Below are 24,613 nucleotides of genomic sequence, written 5' to 3'. Positions count from 1 at the left end.
AATTATGACTGACTCATAGTGGTTTAGCTCAATAAATTTCACAAGCCAAGAACGCAAAGCAAACAATTTTAAGATTTTTATTTTTACAACACATTTCTTAAAACATCTACTAACTAAAGATAAAAAGGCACAAGTTAAAACCATTAATGCAAAAGTTGTAGAGCTCGCACTTGCCCAGAACATCAGCTAGTCGGCACCATGTTAAAATTTGAATTGAAAACATGACTACTGTAATCTTAACATATAGCTACAAATATACAAATACTCCTAAAACAATAATTGTTACAAATGTGTCAAAAGCAGAGAAATAAACTCAACAAAAAATAACTGTGCAGCAAACTGTGACTATTAAAACAGTGTGTATTGTTCATAACAGATGTGGATCAGATTCAATTTAACTTTAAACTTTAAAACATTCGTGTTGATAGTGTGTTTGTCTCACTCCCACCACTCTAAATTATAAAGGAAGGACACAGGAGTATTTGAAGTTACAAAAGTGTAAAAATGACCACATATGTAAAAGGATTATTAGACCATCTGAAATATTACATTCACCTAAACGCAGAGAGTCTCCTCCACAGACCCACCCAGCTGGTTTAAGGCTGCACTGAGTCCAGACTTCAGTGCGTTGTAGTCTGGCTGCTCATTGTACTCCAGGGCCATCACAGCAGACAAGAAAGACTGAAAAGCACCTTCACCAGCAGAAACAAAAGATGGGTAAACATACATGGTAACACAATACATATCAAAATATATTAGACACACTGATCCAAGAATTTGACCCACCAGACACTTTCTTCTTTTTAAAGCAGTGGTGCAGAAGGCTAGGTACATCTTTGATATACCTAAATACACATAAAACAAACTGCGACTAAACAAGTAGGAACATTTTAATTAATTTGAGGCTAATTGTCATACCTTCTTTTCTCTGCAGCAATATGTTCGGGTTGACTCAATGTAGTCCACGGTAAAGTTCCTGTGTGCCAATACAGCATACAGTAACCCAGAGACTGTAGATCACTGCGACGAGATGGAGCTGAAACATAATAACTGCATGCTCAAACCTTTTTAAGTCAAGTGCCCCTATTATATTTATCTAAAAACCAACTATCACATCTTCATTTTCTACTGTAAAGAAAAATATAATTGATTTTAATATTTGAAATCCAAAGTAACAGCTGTCATAAATCAGTAGCTGACCTGCACCACTGTGACAGTCTAAACTGATAGACTCTACAGCACCCTCATTTGGTGTTCTGCTTCCTTCTCTGTACTCCACATGATGACCACCAGGACAATACCTGAAGGCATGGTTGTATCCTACAAGATACACCTGAACACAAACCCAACTCCAGTTAGTGTTTAAAAAGGGGCTCTACTAAAGTAAAAAAAATGTGAAATATACTTGTGACCCTTGTCCTTGATTGATGTAGACATTTTCTGCATTAATATCAGCATGGATGTACTCATTTGAATGGATATACACCAAGATGTCAAGCTGCAATAGAATATATTAACAATTTCATTATTTTAATTAAATAATTAATAAACATATTCATTTTTTAAAAGTTTGAAAATCAACAAATAACTAATAAAATGTACTTACTAAGCGGCAAGCTAGTTGAAGAACTGTAACCTCTGACAAAAGTGTGTTTTGATTATTCATTAAAGATTGGAGAGAGTGGCCCATGTTTGGAAAGACCAAAAACCTGTAAAAGAAAAAAAAATATTTGCTAGTCTTGTGAAATGCCATGTTAAAATTTTTAAAACATATTACCATACCTGTAAGAGTTTGCATGTAGTCCAAAGCCAATGCATTGAGGAAGTCCAATAAAATCCATCTTGTGCTGTTTGACCCATCTTTCTACTATAAAAAGACAGATGTTACGTTATGCTAAACCCATTAAAACACATTTGCTTTGGGTTTATTGTTCATTATCTGGTCAAAACAGAGTAACTCAAACTGCTGCTTCCTTTCAAATATGGCTTACTCGATGCAGGTTTAGCCGCTCTTTGCAAAAAATTCTGTTCATTAAAGATTTTGCCATCCTTTGCCCCCTAAAAGAAAAGAACAACATGTGATAAACATTCCATAACACATATATTAGTATTAGGTAAAGTTTATACATAGTTACCAGTTTGACAATGTAGTTTGATTCTTTTGCATTTGGTGGTGAAACTAAAAAAACAACATACATTTTTACAATTAAAACATGTTCAAAAATAGTTAAAATGTAATGTATAAAAAAATAAAAGACTTACCTTCATAAATGAGCTCTGTTGTTGCATGACTGAGCAATCTGACCAACTTCCACTTTTTTCCATTGGTGTCTGTCACATCTGTCCCTTCCAGAAGAGGCTCCAAAGCAGGAATAGCTTTTGTCTTTTTAGATTTCCCTTTCCCTATCATAACAAAAAAACAAGTTTAAAAGATTTTGACCACTGAAAACAGATGTAACAGGTTGCCCACACCTTTTAAAGGAGACTTTGAATTTGGCGACTTTATCGGTGAATGCAGTGGTACTGTTAAAACTGCTGCATCTTCAGAAATCTCCTCAGCCTTTCGTTTAGCTTTTCCCCTAACTTCACAAAACAAAGGAGACAGAATTTCAACACTGCTCTCGACTTACCCCAAAAAATATGTTTTGTGTGTAATTCTCACCATTTCTGGGTGATTTTGCTAAACAAGAAGACTCTAAAGCCTCCCCTCGACTGTCAGCTTTAAAAGTGATTGATAAAAATACACACAGGACAGTTACAACAATACAGTTTATTTTAATACATTGATGCACTAACACCATTTTAGCTGAATCTTACCTTCATTTGCATTATTAAAGGGAGCATTTACAGGAAATGTCACTGGTGAGGAAGTATCTTTGATACTGAGATTGTCCAGACGAAGTGAGTTACGAGTCTTGTGAAGTGGTGGACGAGATGATACTATACTTGTGGTACGAGAAGCTGTAACTGTGAAATAATATGAATATTTAAGTATTTGAGTGAAAAGCACATATATAAAGCCACATATTATAGTTACCAGCTTTGGGTTCACAGACTGGACTTAAAGTTGGGCCTTTATGCACTGGGGTTTTGGAAGGAGACAGAGTGGAGGCTATTGCACCAAGAGCCTCAGGACAGGTCAGCTTCTCTCCACATGCAGGACAAAATTTAAAATCTGGCTGCAGCTTTGTTCCACACTGAGGGCAGAAGTGGAAAGCCATTCTGCAAACAAACATATTTACTACTATATTTATTCAACATATACCCAACCTCATGGAAGAGCAATCAATGCAATATATTTTACATGTCAAAAATATTTAGCCTATGTGTTTGGGTGGAGACTGATACTTCCTCCTTTCATCCAGATAAAACATAGGTTTTATAAAACATGAGAGTATGTCCATTTAATATAGAACTAAATGTGAAGAAATTCAAAATACTCCAGCTTGATACTGTCAATTATAATTATACGTGCAATGGAATATAAAAGACTGCGCATTAGAATATACAGAGTTAGCGTAGCATAGTTTATATTTAGCCTTTTAACTTAATCTAACAAGAACTATTAGCGTTTAATGAAGTGTGTTGAAACCTACAAGAAGGATAGAATAAGTTCAAATGTTTCCTTGAGTGCGTTGATTTTCTATTTCACTTATTTTTTATCCTTTTGCCTCCAGTTTCTGTTTGTTATGCTCCTTCTTCCTCTTCGTCAAAAATGTACCAGAATTACTCAGTTTTGCTCAGGAGCGCCCCCTGCTGGAAAACGCGTTAATGACAGAACAAAAACTTACCCTTTGTCTAATTACATCTAAACTTAGTTATCTCAATTGTCAAAAAATCCTCCTCAACCATTCTATTCTTATTTATGTTTTTATGTGTAAAACAAAACAAAAAGGCAGCAAAAGTACATAAATATAAGGTTTATTTCTGGACATAGTTAAGCTCTTTTTCAAATGCACTGTAAGGTACAATCATAGTAAACTAGGATTCAGTTGGAAAATAAGTGTAAATGATCATCCACTACTTTCGTATAATCTTAAAACTAAAATATAAATACTTGCTATAAATACTTGTAACAACAGTAATTAATATGGGTGTAATAAAACTGATAATTTGCATAAGTTTAATGTAATTTATATCTTATGAATTACATTATTTGGTAGCCACAGATCTTATTTACAGCCAATACAAATATTCACATTCTATCTGTATTCACTTCAGCATCAGAGATTTCTAATCCATATTTACTTTACCTTTGTCAATTTGTTCTCATATCTTAATTTAACCATCAAAATGTCCCTCAGTTCTTAACAACATTATAATATCTAGTTTAATACATTTTATTAGAGGATGGCTTATTATAAAATTACAATTCTAATTTAGTATAGATTGAGTCTGTGTTGTGCTGCAGATAGAGGGCGCTGTTGGCATTCAATTTTGCATTTCCTAAATGCAAGACATGGTGAGATTGATCTTAGATTTGGTGCAAATGCATATAATACAGCATAAAGGGTAGTTCAGTAAAATACAGAACCACTGCCCACAGCAGATTGCTAAAGGATGTCCAGCAGTGGAAACATACAAAGTATAAATATTGTGCAATAAAATATTTGCATATGGATTAAAAGCAAAAAAAACAAAACAAAAAAACCATTTGTAATTATAATAAAGCATCCAGTATAGGCACCATATTTAAGGTACAAATGAAAAAGTTTACACCTTCACAAGAAATAAATATCCACCAGTCCCAAAAATACAAAGCTTTTCAAATGATGCGTGATATGACCTGTGATAAAAATGCCCCCTCTTCAAAAGGCATGTGAATTGCCACACATTGCAGCATACAAATACATTCTTATGTATAATGTGCATTAAGACACTTGGTGAAATCTTGAACTTGGCCGTTTTCTAATGAACCAGTGGAGAAAGCAGTTCTTTATTCAACACGTACACTTGCTTTTATCAGGACTTTCTGACAGGTCTGCGTTTGTGTTTCCGTTTGCTCGGACCGTCCCATCTGGAATCCAGGACTTGTCCACACAGCGCTCCATTCGCTTCATGATTAGATCCAACAGAACATCAACAGCCTGGTTTACATTTTGGCCATTGGCAGCACTGGTCTCAAAGTAGGGTATTCTGCAGAATACAAAATCATAAAATAATCCTTCCAATGTGTGTATCAAGGCGGGAACAAGAGCATATCTTATCCAAATATTTGCCTTTCAAGGAGGAACAACTTGGCTTAACGTTATCTGCATAGACTTTAACAAACAGTAAAACCACTGCCTCTTTTACAAACGTGGGATAGGTGAGTGTAGGTTAAGCGTACCCATATTTCTCAGCCAGCTCACGGGCCTCGTCTTCACTGACCGCTCTCTGATCGGAGAGGTCACACTTGTTCCCACACAAAACGATGTCTGGATTTTCACAGTAAGCATGGATTTGCAACTGACCTGAAGACAAAAGATATGACTGAATATTGAACATTAAGTGTCACTGCAATCATCAATTAATATGGGTATTGTTCTGTTGGGTTATTCTGGGTGATTTTTTAGTTGACTCAAAGTAAAGTCTCAATTGTAATAATAGCAACATATTGTCTAATACTCATACATACTCATCCAATTTCTGACATTCAAGAAGCTCTGTTCGTTTGTGAGGTCAAACAGAAGGAGAAAACCCATGGCATCCCGAAAGAAAGCTGTAGTCAAACTGCGAAACCTGACAGTAAACAAAACAAAATGAGTTCAAAGTTGTGGGTGAGTTTTGGCACTAGAGGCAGAGTGTCTTGTACCTCTCTTGGCCTGCAGTGTCCCACAGCTGCATGTGGATCTTTTGCCCTTTACCTGAAGAGCCATCAGGGCCAGTGGATTTATAAACCTGGACAAATCAGAGCCAATCAAAAATGTGGAAGGTAAACAAGATTGGTGGCTATTAATATTTACCAGATACTATAGTCTATATGGAAATTAATTTGTCCTTTTTTGATGTATGTAATATGTAGTCTTTATACTAATAAAAATACAACAATATAACCTATTGCCTGTAATGATTCACTCAATTCTTTGATTAAGATGTAGTTCATTTAAGCCAAATGTGTTTCAACAAAGTGCATTCGTTTTATCACTTACTACTTATTGGTACTTTTATATGGATATTCAAATTTACAATACAAAAGTCTTCTTCTAATTCTGTGAACTCGCTCATTCATCCCCAGACCTCAACTGCATAGAGACACAATGTTGAAGTTTAAGAGGGGTACAACCTGGACATTAACCACAACAAGATCTTATCATCACAAACTACAAAAATACAGTATAAGAGATAATCCTGGGTTACTCTTTGTGTTACTTATTTCACTATTTATTCAAAGTACTATATGGTGTAAGTACTTTTTTACAGTGGCCAACACCAGTATGGCAGCTGTACTGAATGATCATTATGTAAACAAAAGTTAAAATGGCGAACAAGGTGTTTACTCTTAAGGAGGGTGCTGCAACATTAGTCTGTGCTCAGATCCCTGTTGCAACATTCACAGGAGGCTTTTGTGGCGAGCTCATTGCTTCACAGTTTAAGGAGATCTAAAGCTGACTGTAGCTGTGACTCACCACGCGTTTTTCTCTAAAGTCGATGCCCACTGTAGTGATGAACTTGGAGTTGAATTTGCCATCTGTGTACTGGTACAAAAAGCTGGTCTTTCCTACGCCAGAGTCACCTAGGGCCAGGAATTTGATGAGGTAATCGTAGTCCCCATCAGACATTGTGAGAGCGAATGATCTGAAATATACAAGAAAATTCACCACAGTTTGCAACAACATAGAACATACATAAGTGCAGGGGCTATTTCAACAAGGGGGTCTACCTGTTTGCATCTAGTCTGGGGAGGAATTTTTCCAATGCTATTTAGAATTTAGCACAGCTTTTAGCAAAGTTTTAATAAAATAACACAAGATTGGAAGGATCTTCTGAAAGAATTAATTCATATCACAATTTTATTTAATTTTAAGATTTAGGTTTATGCGATGTAGCTTCAAATTACCAAAGTGACTAAACTGCTTCTTCTGGGAGTTCAGCCTTACAATAATAATAATAATAATAATATTGCATTGGATTTACAGCTGAAACCAGACACATATATACACTACATAAAAAGACATAAGCTTTTTCCCCCTCCCTGTCTGAAATCAACTAAACCTTTCCTGTTTCAGGTCAATTAGGATTACCACAATTATTTATTTATTTGCTAAATGCCAGAATAATGAAAGAAGGATTTTTTTTAGACAATTTTTCATTACTTTCTTCAAAGGTAGAAGTTTGCATACAGTAAGATTACTGTGCATTTAAAAAATCTGGGACCCATGATGACGACGAGTTTATTATTTAGTTTATTGACAACATTTGAGCTAATTAGAGACAGATGTATTTGAAGTCACACCTGAAACACGCTGCTTTTTTGTGCAACATCATGGGAAAGTCAAAAGAAATTAGTCAAAATATCAGGAAGAGAGTTGCGTACTTGCACAACTCTGGTTGTGTGCAATTTCCAAATGCATGAAGGTGCCACGTTCATCTGTTCAAACAATTATACGCAAGTAAAAACCATGTGAATGTCTAGCCACCATATTGCTCAGGAAGGACACGGGTTCTATGTCCCAGAGATGAACGTGCCATTATGAGAATCTTGTAGAAGGATATCCAAAACATTTGACCCAAGTCATACAGTTTAAAGGCAATGGTGCCAAATACCAATGAAATGTATGTAAATGTCTGACTTGGCTAAATGCCAAAATAATGAGAGGTGGATTCTTTACAACAATTTTTCATTACTTTCTTCAAATAGAAATAATCCAGGTAATCCTAACTGACCCAAAAAATGTTTATACTGATTTCATGTCAGACCGTGACAAAAAAAAAAAGCATATGTATCTTTTCATATAGTGTATATAAACTTCTGGTTTCAACTGTGTATGGCGCCTTTGATGACACCCAAAGCACTTAACACTGCATTATTCACTCCACACTTGGTGATGGTAAATTACTACTGTAGTCACAGTTGCACTTTGGCAGACGGTAGCGAGGCTGCCAATCTACACCATACCAAAAAGTAATTTGTCAAACCCAGATCTAAACTATTTTCACTATAGGTCTTTTTTAGAAAAGAGATTTTATCTAAAAAGGCCCACCGGGTACAGATCTAACTGACTTTGAGTTTAAAAGGGGTGCAAAGTCAGTTCTCTTCCATCAAGTGTCATTATTTTACACACCTAAAATGGGAGTAGACCCAGGCCTGAATCCAAATATATAGGAATAAATGTTAATAAAAATACATTTTTGCAGTTGGCACTGAAAGTAATATCATACTCAAAGGCAAATGAATGAGATACAATCTAGCACTTGCACATAGTAACAGGAGTTACATCAGGCACATTCTTTACTGACATATTTATTCACACATGAACAAACAGAATTAAAAACAGACTATTATGTTTCATTGAGAATATATTTCAGAAGGAAGTAATTAAAAATGTTTTTGTTGCACAAGTGACATGTATAAAACCAAACATGTGTTTATGTTCTTCACTTTGGTTTAGGAAAAGTAACATTTACTTGCCTGAGTTTGAATGGTGAAATTTATACAGCCATGAATGACGACAGACTGTCAGAAGGTTTACTGGACAGAAGCGGTCACAGTATAGTAGCGGGCATAGTAGGAGTAGCTTAATAAACATAGGTTTTAACTGGACCCCAGACCTTATGCCTTATGTCGTTTAATATGTATCATAATTTCTCTTTCAGTAATAATATTTTGAGTATTAGTAACCCAGCATATATAAAATGTAATTAATGGAAAACGGAGCTCAAAATCAAAGCACAAATGTTTCACATGACTATGTAAAAGTATTCAGTTAAGTCTTCACATTCTTTCTCAGGAGCCCAACTGACCCTTTCATCTGAGGTTAATATGCGTGAAAAACCAAGACCCATGATAAATGCACCGAGGCCATGGGCACAAACTGAGACATATATGGACAACGCACTGCACAATAAAATATTACTCTTTGCTCATTATGATTTTCCTTTCTTCTTTTATTGTGCTCATTCCTGTGAGTTCATGATCAGTAAACTGGTAATCCTATTACTGCCACAAGATCATATGATCTACTCCATTTTGTTTTGCACTTTGTGTTTCAGTGAATTAAATTTAAAAATCACTTCATTTTTGTCCATTTTGCACGGCCACACACAGCCACACACACACACGGCCACACACAGCCACACACACACACGGCCACACACACACGGCCACACACACACGGCCACACGCACACACACAGCCACACGCACACACACAGCCACACGCACACACACAGCCACACGCACACACACAGCCACACGCACACACACAGCCACACGCACACACACAGCCACTCTTGCGTTATTAAAAAAAAATCTAATTGGCTTTCAATGTTAATTTTCTAAACCTTTAAAAAGTAAAATTTTTAAAAGTAAAATTTCTTTCTCCTAAGTCTAAAATCTGCTTCAAACCACATGTGTTCCTGACAGAGGACTGTCTGTGGACCTCTCCATTAAAAGACTCAAGATGAAGATGACGAATCTCAAGCCAGAATAAAATTGGACTGATTGCACAAACGTTTTACTTCACAGGAAAAGGGCTCAACTATTAAAAGTCTGAAAACTGAAAACTAAGTCTGGAAACAAAAACAAACTTTTGAAAACAGACATGTTGTTTTCTTGTCTTTGCAGCTCAAAGAGGAAGTAACTAAGATGGCACAGAAAGATTATTTGTATTTAGGCAATAATGAGCAAGAATATCCTGTCCCCCTTTCTGACCATCACTTTCTGAGAACTGCAAAGCTTTACTTCAAGATTTAAGTTCATTTCCACATTTAAAATAATTAACTCAAAGTATTGTATTTAACTAGAGTTTCATGTTTCCCACATCTCTGGGACAACAGCGCCTTGTGTGCAGTGATTGGGGCATCCCAGGACAGTACACTCCTTTTAGACAGAGCAGGGCAGCCATCTTAAACAAACTGTGTCATTCAATTACTACAAATGAGCTGTGACATTGAGAAAAGTACTTAAAGAAGCCATTTTATTTCCACAAAGCTGCACAACGAATATGTGAGAATACTGTAGGAAGTCATAATGTACAGTGAGCGTTTAGGCCGAGGTGTCAAATTTTAGTGCTGTGAATATAGTGAGGAGATTTAAGGATTGTGTTTTAGATAGTAAAGGGTGACGAACATTATAACATCCACTGCCAGCCTATTTACTTTTTTTATTTTATTTTAGGCCACATTTTTTAACGTAAATACTCACCAACCAAACACATGGTACACTGGTCATAGGCTAGAAGTAAAGACTAAAGACTAAACAGAATAAATGAGAGTCAATTCACATTTATTGAGTAACATATTCTAAACGTACAATAGGCTAGTTGAATATTTCCTTGTAGGTATGGGCCAGGCTTAGGGTGTCGGTAAAGTAAAACAAAATAGTGCAGCGTGGCAGTAACTTGTCTAAACAGTGCAGGGAGCAGCTGGTACCTGGAGTGACCACTGTTTGGCATGTCTGTCACAAACAAAACCAGACTTTGCTCATTTGTCAAGACCTGGAAGACCCACCCTGGGCAAGCGTCCAAATGAGCCCGTCAGTTCCTCTGGAAAATCCGGATTACTAATACCACAAAAACATCACCTTAGCTGCTGCTGCATGAGATGAAAAGGATGGAGGAGTTTAATGGTGAACAGAAATAGCCCTACACAAACACTCCAACCATATCTGGAGTTTATCTGGCTGTAACAGTTTGGTCTCACGGGCTCTTATCTTTAGTTATGACCAGGGTCTGCTGGCCTGGCACTGGACAAAAAGAGGCAAACCCATTCCCAAAGCTGGGAAGCAAACACTTAAAATTAATTAAGTGAAACAAACAGAAAAAGTAATGATCCTCAGCTGTTCCTCATGTGGTTGTCAAGATCAAGTGACCTCCACCAAACAAAAAATCAAGAGAAAAAAAAAAAAAAAAATCAAGTGACCTCCCACAAAAAATCACTTTATTCCACTTGGCCAAAAAACAAGAGTTACTTTATAGAGCTACAAAGAGGCTGCAAATGTTGCTACACACTGAGTGGTTGAAGGAAGCATTGTGAAACTGAGGTCTAATTGTCTACTGAGTAAGATTAAGTAAAAACATAATTTCATCATTGCATATAACCTAACTTAAATAAAGAAGCCAATAGAAAGACCAGTGCATTTGTTAACCATGAGGGCAACATTTAACCAAACATTTTTACTTCATCTCTAGAGTGCGCTCAAACTGTTGCAACACGTATCGTCTGACATTTCCTGAAAACATTTAGTACTAAAACAAACCCACTCACCAGTCCCGCGGCTTCTGCTTCCTCGATTCTCCAAAGTGTTTTTTTTTTTTTCTCCAGCAAAACTATTCACTACTTGCTTTGTGAACTACAGTTGAAGTCTACTTTGTCCGTCTCTTCTGGGCCATTAGTGACATGAGAGCGACCTCACTCCAGTGCGCACTACCTCCACCTTCCTCCGGGCGCACAGCAGCTCCACCCCTCGCGGCTTTAGCTGTGACGATGGAGGGGAAAAAAAAAACTCTTTCGCTTTAACGTGGTGTTCAGATTATCAGCCACTAAAAGGAATACAGGGGCACAGCATTCACGGGGCTTTAAATTGAAATGAAACAGGTAAATGTAATGTGCATTGTAAAGTAAAGTGTTTCCCTTTGGTACTTAGACTATGGTGGCATGGACACAAACTTTTCATATTTGAATGACTTCATTTATACAGTTTTTGGATGTGTGTGTCACTTTTTGCCTATGTTGATCAACAACTGATTAAAATATGGTTACTTTTATATTGTTATGGCAATACTACAAATATTAAGTATAATTAGTATTGCCAATTGTGGTTCTGCTTATTTTTAGACTGCAAAAATACTTTAGTTGCCATGTGTATAGGCCTGCTGTCTTTCTATGCCACATCTCTATGGATCTGTGAACATTTCTTTGAGACTTAAACCACAGTGTTGTTTTTGTATATAAATGTTAATCCCGGTGGGAACCATGAGACTGCTGCCAGCATAGCGCCAAATTGGTAAAACAATACCCACTAAACTCTAAAACAGTACAACAATCACACACACACTCAACTGCACAATCTAATTTGACATGGATTGTTCTCAAACTGTACATTTGCATTTGTGTGATCCACCTGCTTGATGTTATTGCTTTGCCTGGAAAGTTACACAGTGTGACATTAAACATGTATGTCTTGCATTTATTCAAAAGCACATTTTTACAGTTAAGGGGTCACCTCTCTACACAGATCTGTTTGTCACCCGATTGTCACCACGGCCAAGAGATTGAGAAATGTAACTGCTGTGAAACTTTACAAAGCAGTAACATCTCCATGGAGGCAAGCGAGTGACAGATGCTAAACCCCAAAAGTTTTATAGGGCACCTTTAAAAAACATTTATCAATAACAAAACATGCATGTACAGCAATTTTTACAAGAGATTTTAATCTTGTTTCGCGTTCTCTTTCTGAACATAACATCAGTCTGTTTGATCTGGTTTCTTTGGCACTTCTGCGTTAATCTGGTTTGTTGTAGTTGTTGCCGTCTGTGGTTGTTCAAAACATGGTTTGTAAATATAAACGCCTCCAGCAACTCCAAGTAGAATGGCCATAGCCATTTGAGTGAAAGGCATTCTTATCCTGTGTCGAATCATAACTTCTTCAAAAGGACATTCAAGCCTGCTCCTGCACAGAAAAAATACAATTATTGCAACATATTCTTTATTTGCTAAAGTCTTAGACACCATTATTTATTAAAAAAATTTAAAAAAAAAAGCTTTAGTAACTAAATACATATTTACAAAATATGGCACCACTCAGTCTATTTTAAAATAAATTTACAATAAATGATATTGACATTTTAATCTTCATTTAGACCCGATTTAGTCCTGCTTTAGAGCTTGCCTAATTATATAATGGTGTTGAATCATATGTCTGGAATGCAATCTTGTTTTGTTTTTTTTTTTAATTAAACGTTATCATTACAAAATCTTGCAGAGGTAATGACATAAACAAATAATATGGGGAATTACAGCTTTTGTAAGGCATAAAAAAGGAGCGCATTATACTTAAATTAGAAAAACAAAATGAAAACAAAAGGACTTGACACATTGAATATAAAATTTTCTTGGCACAGACAGATTTAAGCAATTTCAGGGAGGAGTATAATAGTTGAAATGAATTGTTGAAAGCAGGGGGTAGAGTCTCTCCATTTACAACAATGAAGAATATTGTTTTCCTATTGGCTAAATGCCATATTCACAGTTGTTTTGTTTTATTTTGAAAGTCTTAGTGGCACATCAGTGTTGCTCTTGAATCACTAACACACTTCAGACTTCAGTTCTGACCGCTGGAACAGACTTATTTATTCATTATTTCAGTCACTTGTTGATGAAACGCTTCACTTTTTTGAGTCTTACCTCGGCACCGGGTTCACTCAGCGCGTTATAGCGATTCACACTCAGAAAGAACGAAAATGACGACTATAAAAGAGGAGCCATTTGTTTTTCCTTTGACCGAGACGACCGTGACCGGAAGAACCTCTGTTTCTACTCCAAACTGCTCAACTGCCGCCCCTGCAGCGCCATCTGCTGGTGCGACAAGTACTTTTTATTTAAATATCAGCCTCTATTGTTCTCAGATTTTTACATTCGTTTATCAGTTAACCCCACATACACTTTATAAGTACTTAATAAAAATATAAACTATCTACTCTGACAAATGCTTTATTAGTCATTTAATTTGAAGGAGACACCGGAAGTTCATAAGTTCTACAAACGGTTATGCGGCGCTAGTGATCAAGTTGAAGTTGACACAGGTTTTAAGACTTTAGAACATAACAATACTTCAGGGGATTGACTAAAAGCTGACTGGTGAGATATGTCTGTATTTAGAGTGAATCATTTGTTTGTGAGTGTCTTAGAGATGAATGTGATTGTATTCTTGTGGCCAGTGGACAGGTCTTATCCTCACTCAGCACCGAGGCAAATGGCAGCGACGTTTAAAGCTGCGATTTTCCAATGGAGAACATCCGATCACGTTTAAAGTTGGGGAACAAGGAAGATGATGTGAAATTAAGAAAACGAAAATCTCAACTTTATTCCAAAGATGATCCTTGTCCTCTCAACTGTGGTTAGTCTCACAACTTGATAAAAAGTGTGACTGTAGAGTATCTTTCTGCTTTATATTTATGGTTAACTGCTGTATTTTATGAACAGGTGCACTGGGATTCCGGCTGGCCCTGTTTGTTGTGGCTTTCAGACTTGTCAACTGCTTCCTGGTTCAGACTAGCTTTGTCCCAGATGAGTACTGGCAGTCATTGGAGGTTTCACATCATATGGTCTTTAAATATCCTTCCTACAGTATTTTGTATATCTCTATCTATCTATCTGTCTCTCTGTCTGTGTGTTTGCTTAGTCAATGCTCTTATAAACAAACAGTTATCTTTTCCCAACTGTGCAGGGCCGTATTTTATCTATAGTTTCCTTAATAGTGACACTTATGGGTACTTGACCTGGGAATGGAAAGAAGGCATTAGAGGATATTCCTATCCTCTCCTGTTTGCGTTTGTTTATCAAATATTGTATTATATGAACTATGACTCTGTCCAATTGCTTGTAAGTAGCTTCAGTTCATTTCTGCATCTATGTTTTATATGGTTCAGTTTATGTATAATTTTGATTTGCAGAAATGGCTCCCACGAATCCTTCAAACACTTCTGGCAGCATTTGCAGATGTCAAATTTTTCTTTTTCATAAGAAACTTGGAAAATACTGATACTGCAAAATGGACGGTGATTTAATCACTTATATTGAACCATGCTTTTGAATTATTATGTTTTAGTTAAATATGTTTTATATCCCCTCAGTTTATCTGTCATCTTACATCCTGGTTTACTTGGTATTGCTGCACCAGGACCTTGACCAACAGCATGGAGACAACACTCACCATGTTAGCCTTGTGTTACTTTCCTCTGCCTGGATCCAGATCTCAAAGCAGGTCCCGCCATCTCTGATGTTGATATTTTTTACACTAAACACATGTTTTAAGCTTTTCTTAATGTACCTATTGTTTTGACAGCTGGAAATATCTTACCCTTGTAGCCTTGGCTGTACTTGTACGTCCGACTTCTCTGATTGTCTGGTTTCCATTGATAATCTACCATTTCTGGCAAGAAGAGAACAAAGTGAAACTTATAATACACCAATATGCTCTCATAGGGTCAGTGTTCTTGTTCACATCTCTTAAAATTACCATTGTGAATTTCATTGTATTCATTACGGTCTATTTTTAGAGCCCTGGCAATTACAATTTCTACCATGATTGACTGTATATTCTACGGGAAGGTAAAATGTGATCAACAAATTCTTTTAATTTTGCACACTATTACACAATACAAACTTTGCTGTTGCAGAAACCATGAATAGAAATAGAATAGAAAGCAGATACAACCCACATATTAATGTGTTAATGTGTTAATGGATGGCAAGTCCATTATTGTTTTATTAATGGTACATATCTTCAAAACAAGAGAAACTTGCTTTTTTTACACAATATATAGCAGAGCTCTTTTTGCATTTTTATTTTTAAAAACAATGGCATACAAAACATGACAACTACAAAGTCAGAATTATGTGTGATGTTGTTGTGTCTTCTTCACAGTGGATCTTTGTACAGTTTAATTTTATAAAGTTGAACATTTTCCATGGGGTAGCGGACTTCTACGGCTCCCATCCCTGGCACTGGTACTTCACACAGGGCTTTCCTGCTGTGATTGGTCCCCATCTTCCCTTGTGTCTTCATGGCTGTACACTTGCTGTCAGACGCTACAAGATGCTGCTGTTCACCATTATCTGGACGTTAATTATCTACAGGTTAGCTATAAATTAGCATTTCACATTTGACCTTCGGGCCCTTCAAATTGAAGTCTGTAGTTTTTATTTAAAGCCATTATTTCCCTGTTTCTGTGTTAACTGCTTGTTGTAGCAGTTTGGTCACTACACCTGAATTTGAAAAAAAAGGTTTAATTTTTAAAAAAGCTTAATAATTTAGCTTAATATTTCTTGTTACAGCCTTTTACCTCATAAGGAATTCAGGTTTATCTATCCCATTCTGCCCTTTTGTATGGTCTTTTGTGGTAAGCTTCTGTGTATTCAATCAAGACATTACAAATACAGCAATTGTAAAACATCTCTTAATGACTGTATTTTTGACAGGCATTTCTCTGGCTAGTTTAAAAGCGTGGCGACGGACTACAGCTGCCATCTTGGTTGTGACTAACTTATTACCAGCTCTGTACACCGGTTTAATCCACCAGAGAGGAACCCTTGATGTTATGGGCCACTTACATAGTCTTTGTGACATCAGCAACAATTCACAACCCAATGTTCTCTTCCTAATGCCCTGCCACTCCACACCTTATTACAGGTACTTATCCCAAAATATGTGTGTGTTACTCTGTGCACTTCATAATGCATATACCAATGTAACACCAATTTAATCTTATTGTAATATCTTGGCAGCCACCTTCACTGCCCGATAAGTATGAGATTTCTCGAATGCCCCCCAAATCTTGGAGACGATTATATGGATGAGTCTGTCATATTTTACAACGATCCCCTACAGTGGCTTAGGGCTTCTTTTCCATACAAGTCATCTCTGCCCAGTCACCTAGTTATGTTTGATGTTTTGGAAAAGGTATGTCCAACATGATCAGTAAATATAATTGAGACAACTTAATGCTCACATTATTTTTATAGGACATATCTGGATTTTTGCAAGGAAATAACTTTGTGAGGACAGCAGAAATCTTTCACACTCATTTTCCCGACGGAAGAGTTGGAAGAAGCATCTTTATTTATGAAAGGCACTGATGAACATGGTATTAATAAATATTTAAAACTTTTTTTTTTTTAAACTGAAATCAGTTATTTTCAATTACATTAAAGCACTTGACTTATTGTCCCAGACTGAGTTACTGAAAGCAGTGGTGGAAAGTTCTCATGTACGTAACATATATACGCCAACAACACCAACTATGACCTTGAAATAGCAAAATACAGAACATTTTTTTCAACTTACTTAAAATCAAAATTATGAAATAGACTAGTTGAACAGTATTTTTGTGGACCCAGACAGACAACACTGTGGCAACTGTACTTTTACACTTGAGCCAAACACCAAGTCACAAATAGATCATGTATCATTAGAAAGCTGGACTGATAGGACAAGCAAGTAAACTTCCTATTACCAATAAAAAAAAATTTAAAAAAAGGTAACTGAGAGGCAATTATGCAGATAGCAGTCAGTAAATTCAAACATTTGAAAAGCAAAGTGTAAATGTCTAAAGGAGGGCAGATGGTATCAATATTTAGGATCGAAAGGCATTGGTCCCAGTTCTATTTTGACATCCGCCATGTGTCTGTCTCTGTTTTGGTCTGATCTGCTCCATTTGCGTTCACTGCTATGTCTCGACCTATGTTGCTTACGGCGATGCTTTTCTCGCAAATTCTCCTTAGAGTCAGGTCGCTCAAATGGTCCACTGTGTAAGCAGTTTAAGAAGATAAGTTAGACAAAGACAGAAGTACCAATAAAGCATTTTAAAACCTACCTTGGCCTAGATTTTTTGGAGTATGTTTCACCAAAGAAGTGCTTGTAGATATAATCATCAAGATCCTCAAAAAAGTCTTCATTCAAACCTTGGTGCTTGCACAATTCAGTGAGAAAGTCCTCAACATCATTAACAAAGTCAGTAAACAGCATTTGGTCATGAATAAACAAACCATTGTGAAAGAAGTTATTTATGAACCTCTCCAGCTCTATCCAGTAGGGGAAGTGGTCAACCTCTTTCTGAAGGTAGCTCTGCAGTAGCTGGTAGAACTCATCAGCTCGCACGGGCTCAGCAGCTTTGTTAAAGAGACTCATGAACTCCTGATAAGCACAGTCGAACACCTCAGAGCAACTTTGTGGCTTAAACTTCTCGTGAACTTTATCGCCAGAATTTCTAGAAAAGTGGTTGCTCTGAAAGAAGTCAAAATTGAATTTGAACGGTTTCTTATGTGGTTTGCCAGACCTGTGCTGCCACGTCTCATCTGCATTTCTGTGTTTATGTTTGTCGTAAAAGCCTCGTGCTTTGTTAAAGATGGTCGATGCTGAATCTTTAAAGTTCCTAAAGGTGGATTTAACCGAATCAGAAAACTTCCGTAGATTCTCTTTAACCGCCTCTTTTGCCTTCTTGATCTGCTCCTTGTGGTGATGGACAAACTCTTTCGTGGAGTTCTTAACAGCGTCAAACGTTTCTTTCACTTTCCCTGCCATGCCTTGCTTGGACTTGGACTTCCTTTTAGGCTCAGAGTCCCCTTTAGCTCTCTCCTTAGTTTCCAGGTACAAACGCTCCCACAGGTCAGAACGCTGCTGCTCAAAGCTCAGCCGCTTCTCCAGCTCCATCAGGTGTGACTGCAGGTCTTGAGCTTTCTCTGCTCCATTGATCTGTTGTCTAAGTTTGTTAATTTCTCCTCTCATCTCATCGGCCACCTTGCGCTCTTTGTCCAGCTTCTTTCTCAGCGTCTGTGCTTCAATCATCAAACCCTCTCTTTTTCCACTAAAGCTGCGAATCACTTCCTTCTCCTCCTCCAGTTCAGCCTTTAGTCTCTGGTTTTCGGACAGGAGCAAATCTGCTCCTGCTCTCATGGCCTCGAAGTCTTTCATCGCCAGGCGCAGGGTTCTCAGTTCCTCATGTAAAACAGACAAGGACCTTTCCTCCTTTTGCAGTGAGTGTTTGAGGTTGTGGTTCTCTTCCTGCAGACTATGGTGCTGGGATTCAATCTGGATCTTTTCTTCAGCTTTTGTTTTTAGCAGCATCTCCAGCTCATCCCTTTGAGTCTGGGTGAAGAGAAGGAATTGCATTTGTTTAGGCTTCAGTTCATTGTTGACATGCAGAGCAATTTTATGTTATCATTAGTGGGTCAAATAATTTAATCCTAATGTATTATTATTTAGCATAAATTAGATCAGATATACTACTTACTGGATTAGAATTGGACATATCTGAGGAAATTGGATATATTGTTGTTGTATTATAGCTATAAATATAAAGCAAAAATAAAAATGTAGTTTACAGGTTTTAGTTTAGTCTGTTTTTCTGAGGCCTATTATTTAAACAGCTCATAAAACTGTTTCAATGTTAGGCTTTCTCTTGTGCAAAAAATACAAAAATAATTGGCACTAGTACCACCTCAATGATAGAGGAATAGACTTACTTGTATTTGCACATATTTATTGTAGAGGCCTTCATTTTCTTTTCTTATCTTGTCAATGGTTTCTGAAAGCACTGAAATTGCCTTTTGAACATCCAGGTCCTTTAGGCTCAGGTCACTTTTCTATAGAATAATAGTACAGTATATACAGTTAGGCATAAAGATTTTAAAGATAGAAATGTGGTTTGTTGTCACTGACCTGTTCTCCATCTTGAAAACTAAGGTGTCTCAATCCATCCATTCCATACCCACATGTAAATTGTCTTATCTGGATATGATTAGTATCTGTGATTGAAATCAAAAATATTTGAGACCATTACCAGTTCAAAGTTCAATAAGGGATGATAAGTGATTATTCTGTAGATATAATGCATGTTTTCTTACCATAGAGGTGTCCAATGCCCAGGCTGATAGCTATAATGAGAGTCAGTAAGATGCATGTGATGAGAATGCTGCCGCCTTTGTGTCTCTGTGTCTCTTGTGTGGGTTCCTCTCCCTCAGCTGTGCACTGCTGATGGGGTCTCTCCTCTCCTTCACTTGGGTCAGACTCCATCCCCTCATCCCGGTCTGGTTCTGTAGTGGTGTTTGGGGTATTTCTTCTCACACGGCGTCTTCGGACTACAGCTCCAGAGCTCAGGTCAGGTTCCTCTTCACTGCTGCTCGAATGAGGTACAACCTGCAGCTGCACTGGGAAACCTACACAGGAAATGTTACACTAAAGGTGCTGTTGAGTTTGAAAGAGTGTTGTCAAAAATATCAACACCAAAATAATAATTGATAAGAATCCACACCAAACTCCATGCTCAGAATGTGAATATTTTAGTGCAGTGGTTCTCAAACTCCGGTACATGAGGATGGACACAGAATTTTGTCCTGTTTCAGTTAAAAGTTGGTGCTAATCCTAGTTTTATTCATTTTTTTTCTTTTATCCTAGTTTAGTTCTGGTGGTGCCTGGCAAGGTTTGAGAACCAGTTTTTGTGGTTGCATCAATTAATTAAATCTACAAAAAAAGATCTCCATTTAAACTAGTGCATGCGGATTCATGTCACATTTTAGAATATTAATATATTTAAGTGCAATGCAAAAGTGAGACACAACAGCATTGCAGTCATTACACCTGGAGAGCGACTTCCATGGAGTGGAGTCTTCAGGTGATGGCCTAAGTTTAGAAAGGTCTGAAGGAGTTTCCACTGTATCATCATCAAACCTGCTTAATCAATGAATGCAGCAAAACATGACGGTAAATCACAAAATATGTTACACAATGTAGATCTTAGGCTGTGTGACTGACAGAAGAAAAACTTGTCTCTATGACGACATATGCATCTTTAATATTTACCACCAACTAACAATTTACTTTAATTAAAAATCTGACATACTGCAGTCTGTTTTATAATGCAAACAACAACCCCTTTTGAACATGTTCATGAGACATTTTGTCAGCTCATTTGGAGCACAAAATTATCAAGCTTGTTTGCTCAGATGCTTGTGTCTTTTAGGGAACAACAATCGGGTGTAGTCTGCGTTACCTGTCGGTGATGAGGTGAAGGTGTATTGGCTGCTGCAGGACATCCCAAGATACAACTCTTCAGAGGTCTCTGTGGTGACCGGCTCATCTTCTTTTAAGTCTCCAAGTGTCAAAATATCAGAGTGATCACTTGATGACAATACAGACACATGCTCACGGCGGGCAGCATTTACTCCAGTCTAAGAAGTTACAAAACTTTGTAAGAACAAAGGCTAAATATCTTACATCTTATTTTTACGGTGTTGTACCTCTGCTGAATCGAGAATCGTGGCTGCATCAACCAACGTGACATCAAGAGAATCTTCTTTCACTTCAGCATGGTCATCTTGAAATATAATCATATATTAGGCTACTGCTAGGGATGGGACAGTAAGCAGTAATAAGGTTTATTGTGATAAAAAGGGTAGGCTATAATCATTGGTGGGATATTTTATATAATCGTGATAATTGCCAGAATGTGCAGAAAAAGCTACTATAACAATTGTTTAAATATGTGACCTATTTATAGCTATCAGCAACTTTAATAATTATTGTGGTATAATCGTTAATCGCAGTTATTTTGCCCACGATAATTGCGATACCAAATTTCAATATCGTCCCATGCCTAGCTACAACTAACCTTTGTATGTGGTTAACAGGACCAACTGATTTCTAATAGATATAACATGTTTATTGAATTTACTTTTAATATTACTTACAATCAGGCAAAGTGACTTTTTGCAGCTCAGAGTTTACTGGTGCAGGTTCTACATCCTCCACTGCCTCAGTTCCCAAAGTCTCAATATCTGAACCCTGAAAGACAAACAATTATTTATGGAACTTTACTTTAAACCAACATTAACATAACAACATAAACCCACATTACCTCATTACTAATCAAAGTCCATCCACAAGATGACTCCGTATCACTTCCTGACATTTTGCTCAGTTCTCTACAGGGAAGAGCCAAAAGTAGGTTGGTAGTTAATAGTGTTAAAATATTTGAGCATATGTCAGACAATGACTCATTCTTAGCTCATCCGTTTTGTTGAAGATCTACCTTAATAATAATAATAATAATAATAATAATAATAATAATAATAATAATAATAATAATAATGTTGTTGTTATTGTTATATTATACAGGAAGTAGCTGGGTATTTATAGTTATGTTGAATGACAGTGCCCCCTAGTGGTGATAGATTATAACAATAACACAAAGAAACGAGGGCAACAAAACACGCTGAACCATCGATTTTCGCTTTGACACACACACAGCGACATAGCTAAAGTATTTTCACAATCATTAGCATCATCATGATCTCTATAGCGACATATTAAAAGAACTAAATACTGATGTTAAGTCTGAGTTGACCGCCCCAGCTTACCACGGGAATCCTCCGTCCGTTTATTTTCCAGTTTCCCAGCGCTGTAAATGCGACCTTCTGGACGACGGACTCTTGATGAAAAGTTGAATTAAAACAATAAAGAAACAGCGTTAGTCAGGACAGCTGTTTGCAAGATCCACCATAATTATGAAGTATGCTATTAGTCCGTTAACGATGCCGCAGCCCTCCTCCAGAGAGCCTGTGGGAAATGTAGTTTACATGAACATCTACAAAGCAGCGACCACCGTCTAAAACAACTACATTACCCGTGAGGCATTGCGACAGTCAAACAGGTTTTGCAAGGGTGGTGAAACCCTGTAGAAACCTCTCTGAAAAAACATAAACAAGGAAGCGTGACAAGGCAGACCGCCCAGATTTTTATTTAGAAAAAAAAAAAATGATTCTGACTTAACTCGTGCAAGTTATATCAGTTGCCGCTAGGTGTCAGCGTTGTCACATAAATTATTATATATATCCGCAGTGTAGTCGTATCCTTATGGGGCCTATAGTTTGCATATTCTCCCTGCTAAAATTTTAGCTATAAAAAGACTCAATTTGACAAATGTGTTGCTTTTTTTTTTTATTTAAAATTGAGAATCACACTTTCATGTGTTTAAAATATCCTAAACATTCTGGACATAAATGCAAAAATGTCAACAACAAAAAAAAAGCATTAACGGGCTAATAATTACAAAATACATTCATTTTAAGAAGCCTGCTTCCTCCATTGAGGCTGTGGGTCTCCCTGAGTTTAACTTAATTACCTTCAGCACTCAACGCAACTGCACAAGCGAGAGACAGACCGTATTTTTTGCAGATGAGGCGCTCTAATTTTCTTCGTTAAATTACAAACTTGAACAAGAACAAATAAAAGCACAATTTAAAAGATGAAAGACGTCACAATATCCCAGGTCCCCTGTCACTGTCCACACAAGATTATTGAGGACTAGGTTCATGCACTGGTGTTATCTGCTAGAAGACACAATTCAGAATCAGGTGGCAGCTGAAATGACTGAATTTGAACAATGTGTACAGACAATCCCAATCAGTAAATGATGTTTGATTCTGAATGGTGCCTTCAAAGCCTCTGGAATAAGTACAAGGATACTGATATGCGTCTATTTTTGGAAAAAGGAACAAGACAAATCTATAAAACCAACTGTCCGTTATTTTGGAACAAAATGTGAGAAAATAACAAAACAAAAGACTTGTATTAATGAGCATCTACTTAAACTAAGTACCATTTAAATCCTGCTTTCATTTTGTACAATACATTGCATTTTATCATTGCTTCCAGGCATGATGATACATCTCGTGCCAATATGCAACGGTGACCCTATAAAATAATCTTTGGTTAACACTGTTTGCTTTTAAAAAGAAAGTTAAACTGATTGTGTCACTTGATTGAATCCTCTCCAGAACCCTCTGATTAAATACAGCAATGTGAAAACACTTTAGCCACTCATGTGATTAACACTGGAAATAAAAGTAATACTGCATTTTCATTGTGTTCAAGGCATTTGTGTGAGTATATTAACATATCTGGATAAATGGATTAACATTTAAATGTGTCTCTATATTTGAGCTATTGTCATTTCTGGACTAGTGTTTTATATACATCACTGCACCATTGCAACACAGGTTACTACATAATAAATTGTATTACTTTATATAAAATTCACCTACAATATAGGCATCTGTGTGCAACAGTGTGGAGGGAACTGACAGATTGATTTGGTTTGGTGCATAATACTGATTATTAATTGTCACTCCATCTTCATTAAGTGCCCTAACATTCCATTGGCACTTATTTAGAGTCACCCCGCAACTCTCGCTCATCTGATCACGGGTAAGGCCACTAATGTGCAAGGCACCTCAAGGTCACCTTTATCTTTGGTTTGAAAGAAATATTTCACATAGCTCAGTAACCTTCTTCCAGGGATTAGACGAGAACCTAAAATAAAACTCAAAAAGCAAACAATTTATCGGGCAGTCACCGATGCACATTGGCTTACAATGCTAAACTATTCGGCAGACAAGTGCTAATCTTTAGCTACTCTAAAGCAAAACAAAACTACTGTAACTACACATGTACTGGGTGGCACATACTTTCTAACAAAAATATAGTTTTATGCAGTAAAAGGTTTACTGTATTCTTCACTTCTCCACACAACTGATTCACACCTCCATTCACTGCTCCTACATTCTTATGTGTAGCATCTTTACACAAAGTTCACCCTCAGAAAGATTAGCTTTGGTTTTGGGAGCTGAGGGTGCTTTGTGCATTAAGGCCAATTATAAAGCGACAGACCATTTCAAGCACTTCTGGCGTGTATTAC

The 24,613-nt window shown here is 36.9% G+C and overlaps 4 protein-coding genes across 6 annotated transcripts; 1 reads left to right on the top strand and 3 right to left on the bottom strand.

Moving 5' to 3' along the window:
- Window positions 1-61: 61 nt before the first annotated feature.
- On the bottom strand, window positions 62-3,732 carry vrk3 (VRK serine/threonine kinase 3). 2 transcript variants are annotated; one of them, XM_033986151.2, is made up of 16 exons: window positions 3,597-3,732; window positions 3,038-3,222; window positions 2,818-2,967; window positions 2,663-2,719; window positions 2,473-2,583; window positions 2,263-2,403; window positions 2,136-2,179; window positions 1,992-2,058; window positions 1,783-1,867; window positions 1,607-1,709; window positions 1,406-1,498; window positions 1,201-1,333; window positions 919-1,036; window positions 787-845; window positions 556-692; window positions 62-452 (listed from the first exon to the last, which is right to left on the bottom strand). In XM_033986151.2, exons 2-15 carry the CDS (start codon window positions 3,219-3,221, stop codon window positions 556-558), a joined length of 1,482 nt encoding a protein of 493 aa, XP_033842042.1. In that variant the 5' UTR covers window position 3,222; window positions 3,597-3,732; the 3' UTR covers window positions 62-452. The 2 variants fall into 2 exon arrangements, with proteins under 2 accessions (XP_033842042.1, XP_055085591.1); XM_055229616.1 differs by lacking the exon at window positions 62-452 and having other exon boundaries at window positions 500-692; window positions 787-865; window positions 3,597-3,691.
- Window positions 3,733-4,635: 903 nt separating this feature from the next.
- Window positions 4,636-11,618, bottom strand: rab27a (RAB27A, member RAS oncogene family). The gene is made up of 6 exons (XM_033982786.2): window positions 11,406-11,618; window positions 6,609-6,777; window positions 5,795-5,880; window positions 5,618-5,721; window positions 5,330-5,453; window positions 4,636-5,136 (listed from the first exon to the last, which is right to left on the bottom strand). The coding sequence occupies exons 2-6, from the start codon at window positions 6,759-6,761 to the stop codon at window positions 4,941-4,943; spliced, it is 663 nt and encodes a 220-aa protein (XP_033838677.1). The 5' UTR covers window positions 6,762-6,777; window positions 11,406-11,618; the 3' UTR covers window positions 4,636-4,940.
- A 2,300-nt stretch (window positions 11,619-13,918) lies between these two features.
- Window positions 13,919-17,029, top strand: pigb (phosphatidylinositol glycan anchor biosynthesis, class B). Its single transcript, XM_033982775.2, has 13 exons — window positions 13,919-13,997; window positions 14,078-14,256; window positions 14,343-14,472; window positions 14,624-14,741; window positions 14,813-14,917; window positions 14,993-15,123; window positions 15,205-15,345; window positions 15,419-15,470; window positions 15,787-15,998; window positions 16,197-16,261; window positions 16,341-16,551; window positions 16,647-16,821; window positions 16,884-17,029. The coding sequence occupies exons 2-13, from the start codon at window positions 14,145-14,147 to the stop codon at window positions 16,995-16,997; spliced, it is 1,566 nt and encodes a 521-aa protein (XP_033838666.1). The 5' UTR covers window positions 13,919-13,997; window positions 14,078-14,144; the 3' UTR covers window positions 16,998-17,029.
- Window positions 16,965-22,466, bottom strand: ccpg1 (cell cycle progression 1). Of its 2 annotated transcripts, XM_033991892.2 has the most exons (10): window positions 22,275-22,466; window positions 21,773-21,839; window positions 21,606-21,699; window positions 21,156-21,232; window positions 20,909-21,086; window positions 19,764-20,075; window positions 19,579-19,664; window positions 19,383-19,502; window positions 17,735-19,005; window positions 16,965-17,665 (listed from the first exon to the last, which is right to left on the bottom strand). In XM_033991892.2, exons 2-10 carry the CDS (start codon window positions 21,824-21,826, stop codon window positions 17,488-17,490), a joined length of 2,370 nt encoding a protein of 789 aa, XP_033847783.1. In that variant the 5' UTR covers window positions 21,827-21,839; window positions 22,275-22,466; the 3' UTR covers window positions 16,965-17,487. The 2 variants fall into 2 exon arrangements, with proteins under 2 accessions (XP_033847783.1, XP_055087173.1); XM_055231198.1 differs by lacking the exons at window positions 20,909-21,086; window positions 21,156-21,232; window positions 21,606-21,699; window positions 21,773-21,839; window positions 22,275-22,466 and adding an exon at window positions 20,497-20,607.
- Window positions 22,467-24,613: the final 2,147 nt, after the last annotated feature.

Source organism: Periophthalmus magnuspinnatus, chromosome 3, assembly GCF_009829125.3.
Source record: "Periophthalmus magnuspinnatus isolate fPerMag1 chromosome 3, fPerMag1.2.pri, whole genome shotgun sequence".
Lineage (NCBI taxonomy): Eukaryota > Metazoa > Chordata > Actinopteri > Gobiiformes > Gobiidae > Periophthalmus > Periophthalmus magnuspinnatus.
Note: the sequence above shows the minus strand (reverse complement) of the source record. Positions and strands in the feature narration are given on the sequence as shown.

Coding starts and splice junctions, on each gene's coding strand:
- vrk3 (XM_033986151.2), bottom strand. CDS start 3,221: ATGGCTTTCCACTTCTGCCCTCAGTGTGGAACAAAGCTGCAGCCAGAT. Junction 2,180..2,262: donor AACAGAGCTCATTTATGAAG/GTAAGTCTTTTA, acceptor TTGTTTTTTTAG/TTTCACCACCAAATGCAAAA. Junction 693..786: donor TAAAAAGAAGAAAGTGTCTG/GTGGGTCAAATT, acceptor CTGCTGGTGAAG/GTGCTTTTCAGTCTTTCTTG.
- rab27a (XM_033982786.2), bottom strand. CDS start 6,761: ATGTCTGATGGGGACTACGATTACCTCATCAAATTCCTGGCCCTAGGT. Junction 5,454..5,617: donor GAATGTCAGAAATTGGATGA/GTATGTATGAGT, acceptor TTTTGTCTTCAG/GTCAGTTGCAAATCCATGCT. Junction 5,137..5,329: donor GAGCTGGCTGAGAAATATGG/GTACGCTTAACC, acceptor TGTATTCTGCAG/AATACCCTACTTTGAGACCA.
- pigb (XM_033982775.2), top strand. CDS start 14,145: ATGGAGAACATCCGATCACGTTTAAAGTTGGGGAACAAGGAAGATGAT. Junction 15,124..15,204: donor GGATCCAGATCTCAAAGCAG/GTCCCGCCATCT, acceptor TTGTTTTGACAG/CTGGAAATATCTTACCCTTG. Junction 16,552..16,646: donor CACTCCACACCTTATTACAG/GTACTTATCCCA, acceptor ATATCTTGGCAG/CCACCTTCACTGCCCGATAA.
- ccpg1 (XM_033991892.2), bottom strand. CDS start 21,826: ATGTCAGGAAGTGATACGGAGTCATCTTGTGGATGGACTTTGATTAGT. Junction 21,087..21,155: donor CGATTCTCGATTCAGCAGAG/GTACAACACCGT, acceptor GTAACTTCTTAG/ACTGGAGTAAATGCTGCCCG. Junction 17,666..17,734: donor TCCAAAAAATCTAGGCCAAG/GTAGGTTTTAAA, acceptor CTGCTTACACAG/TGGACCATTTGAGCGACCTG.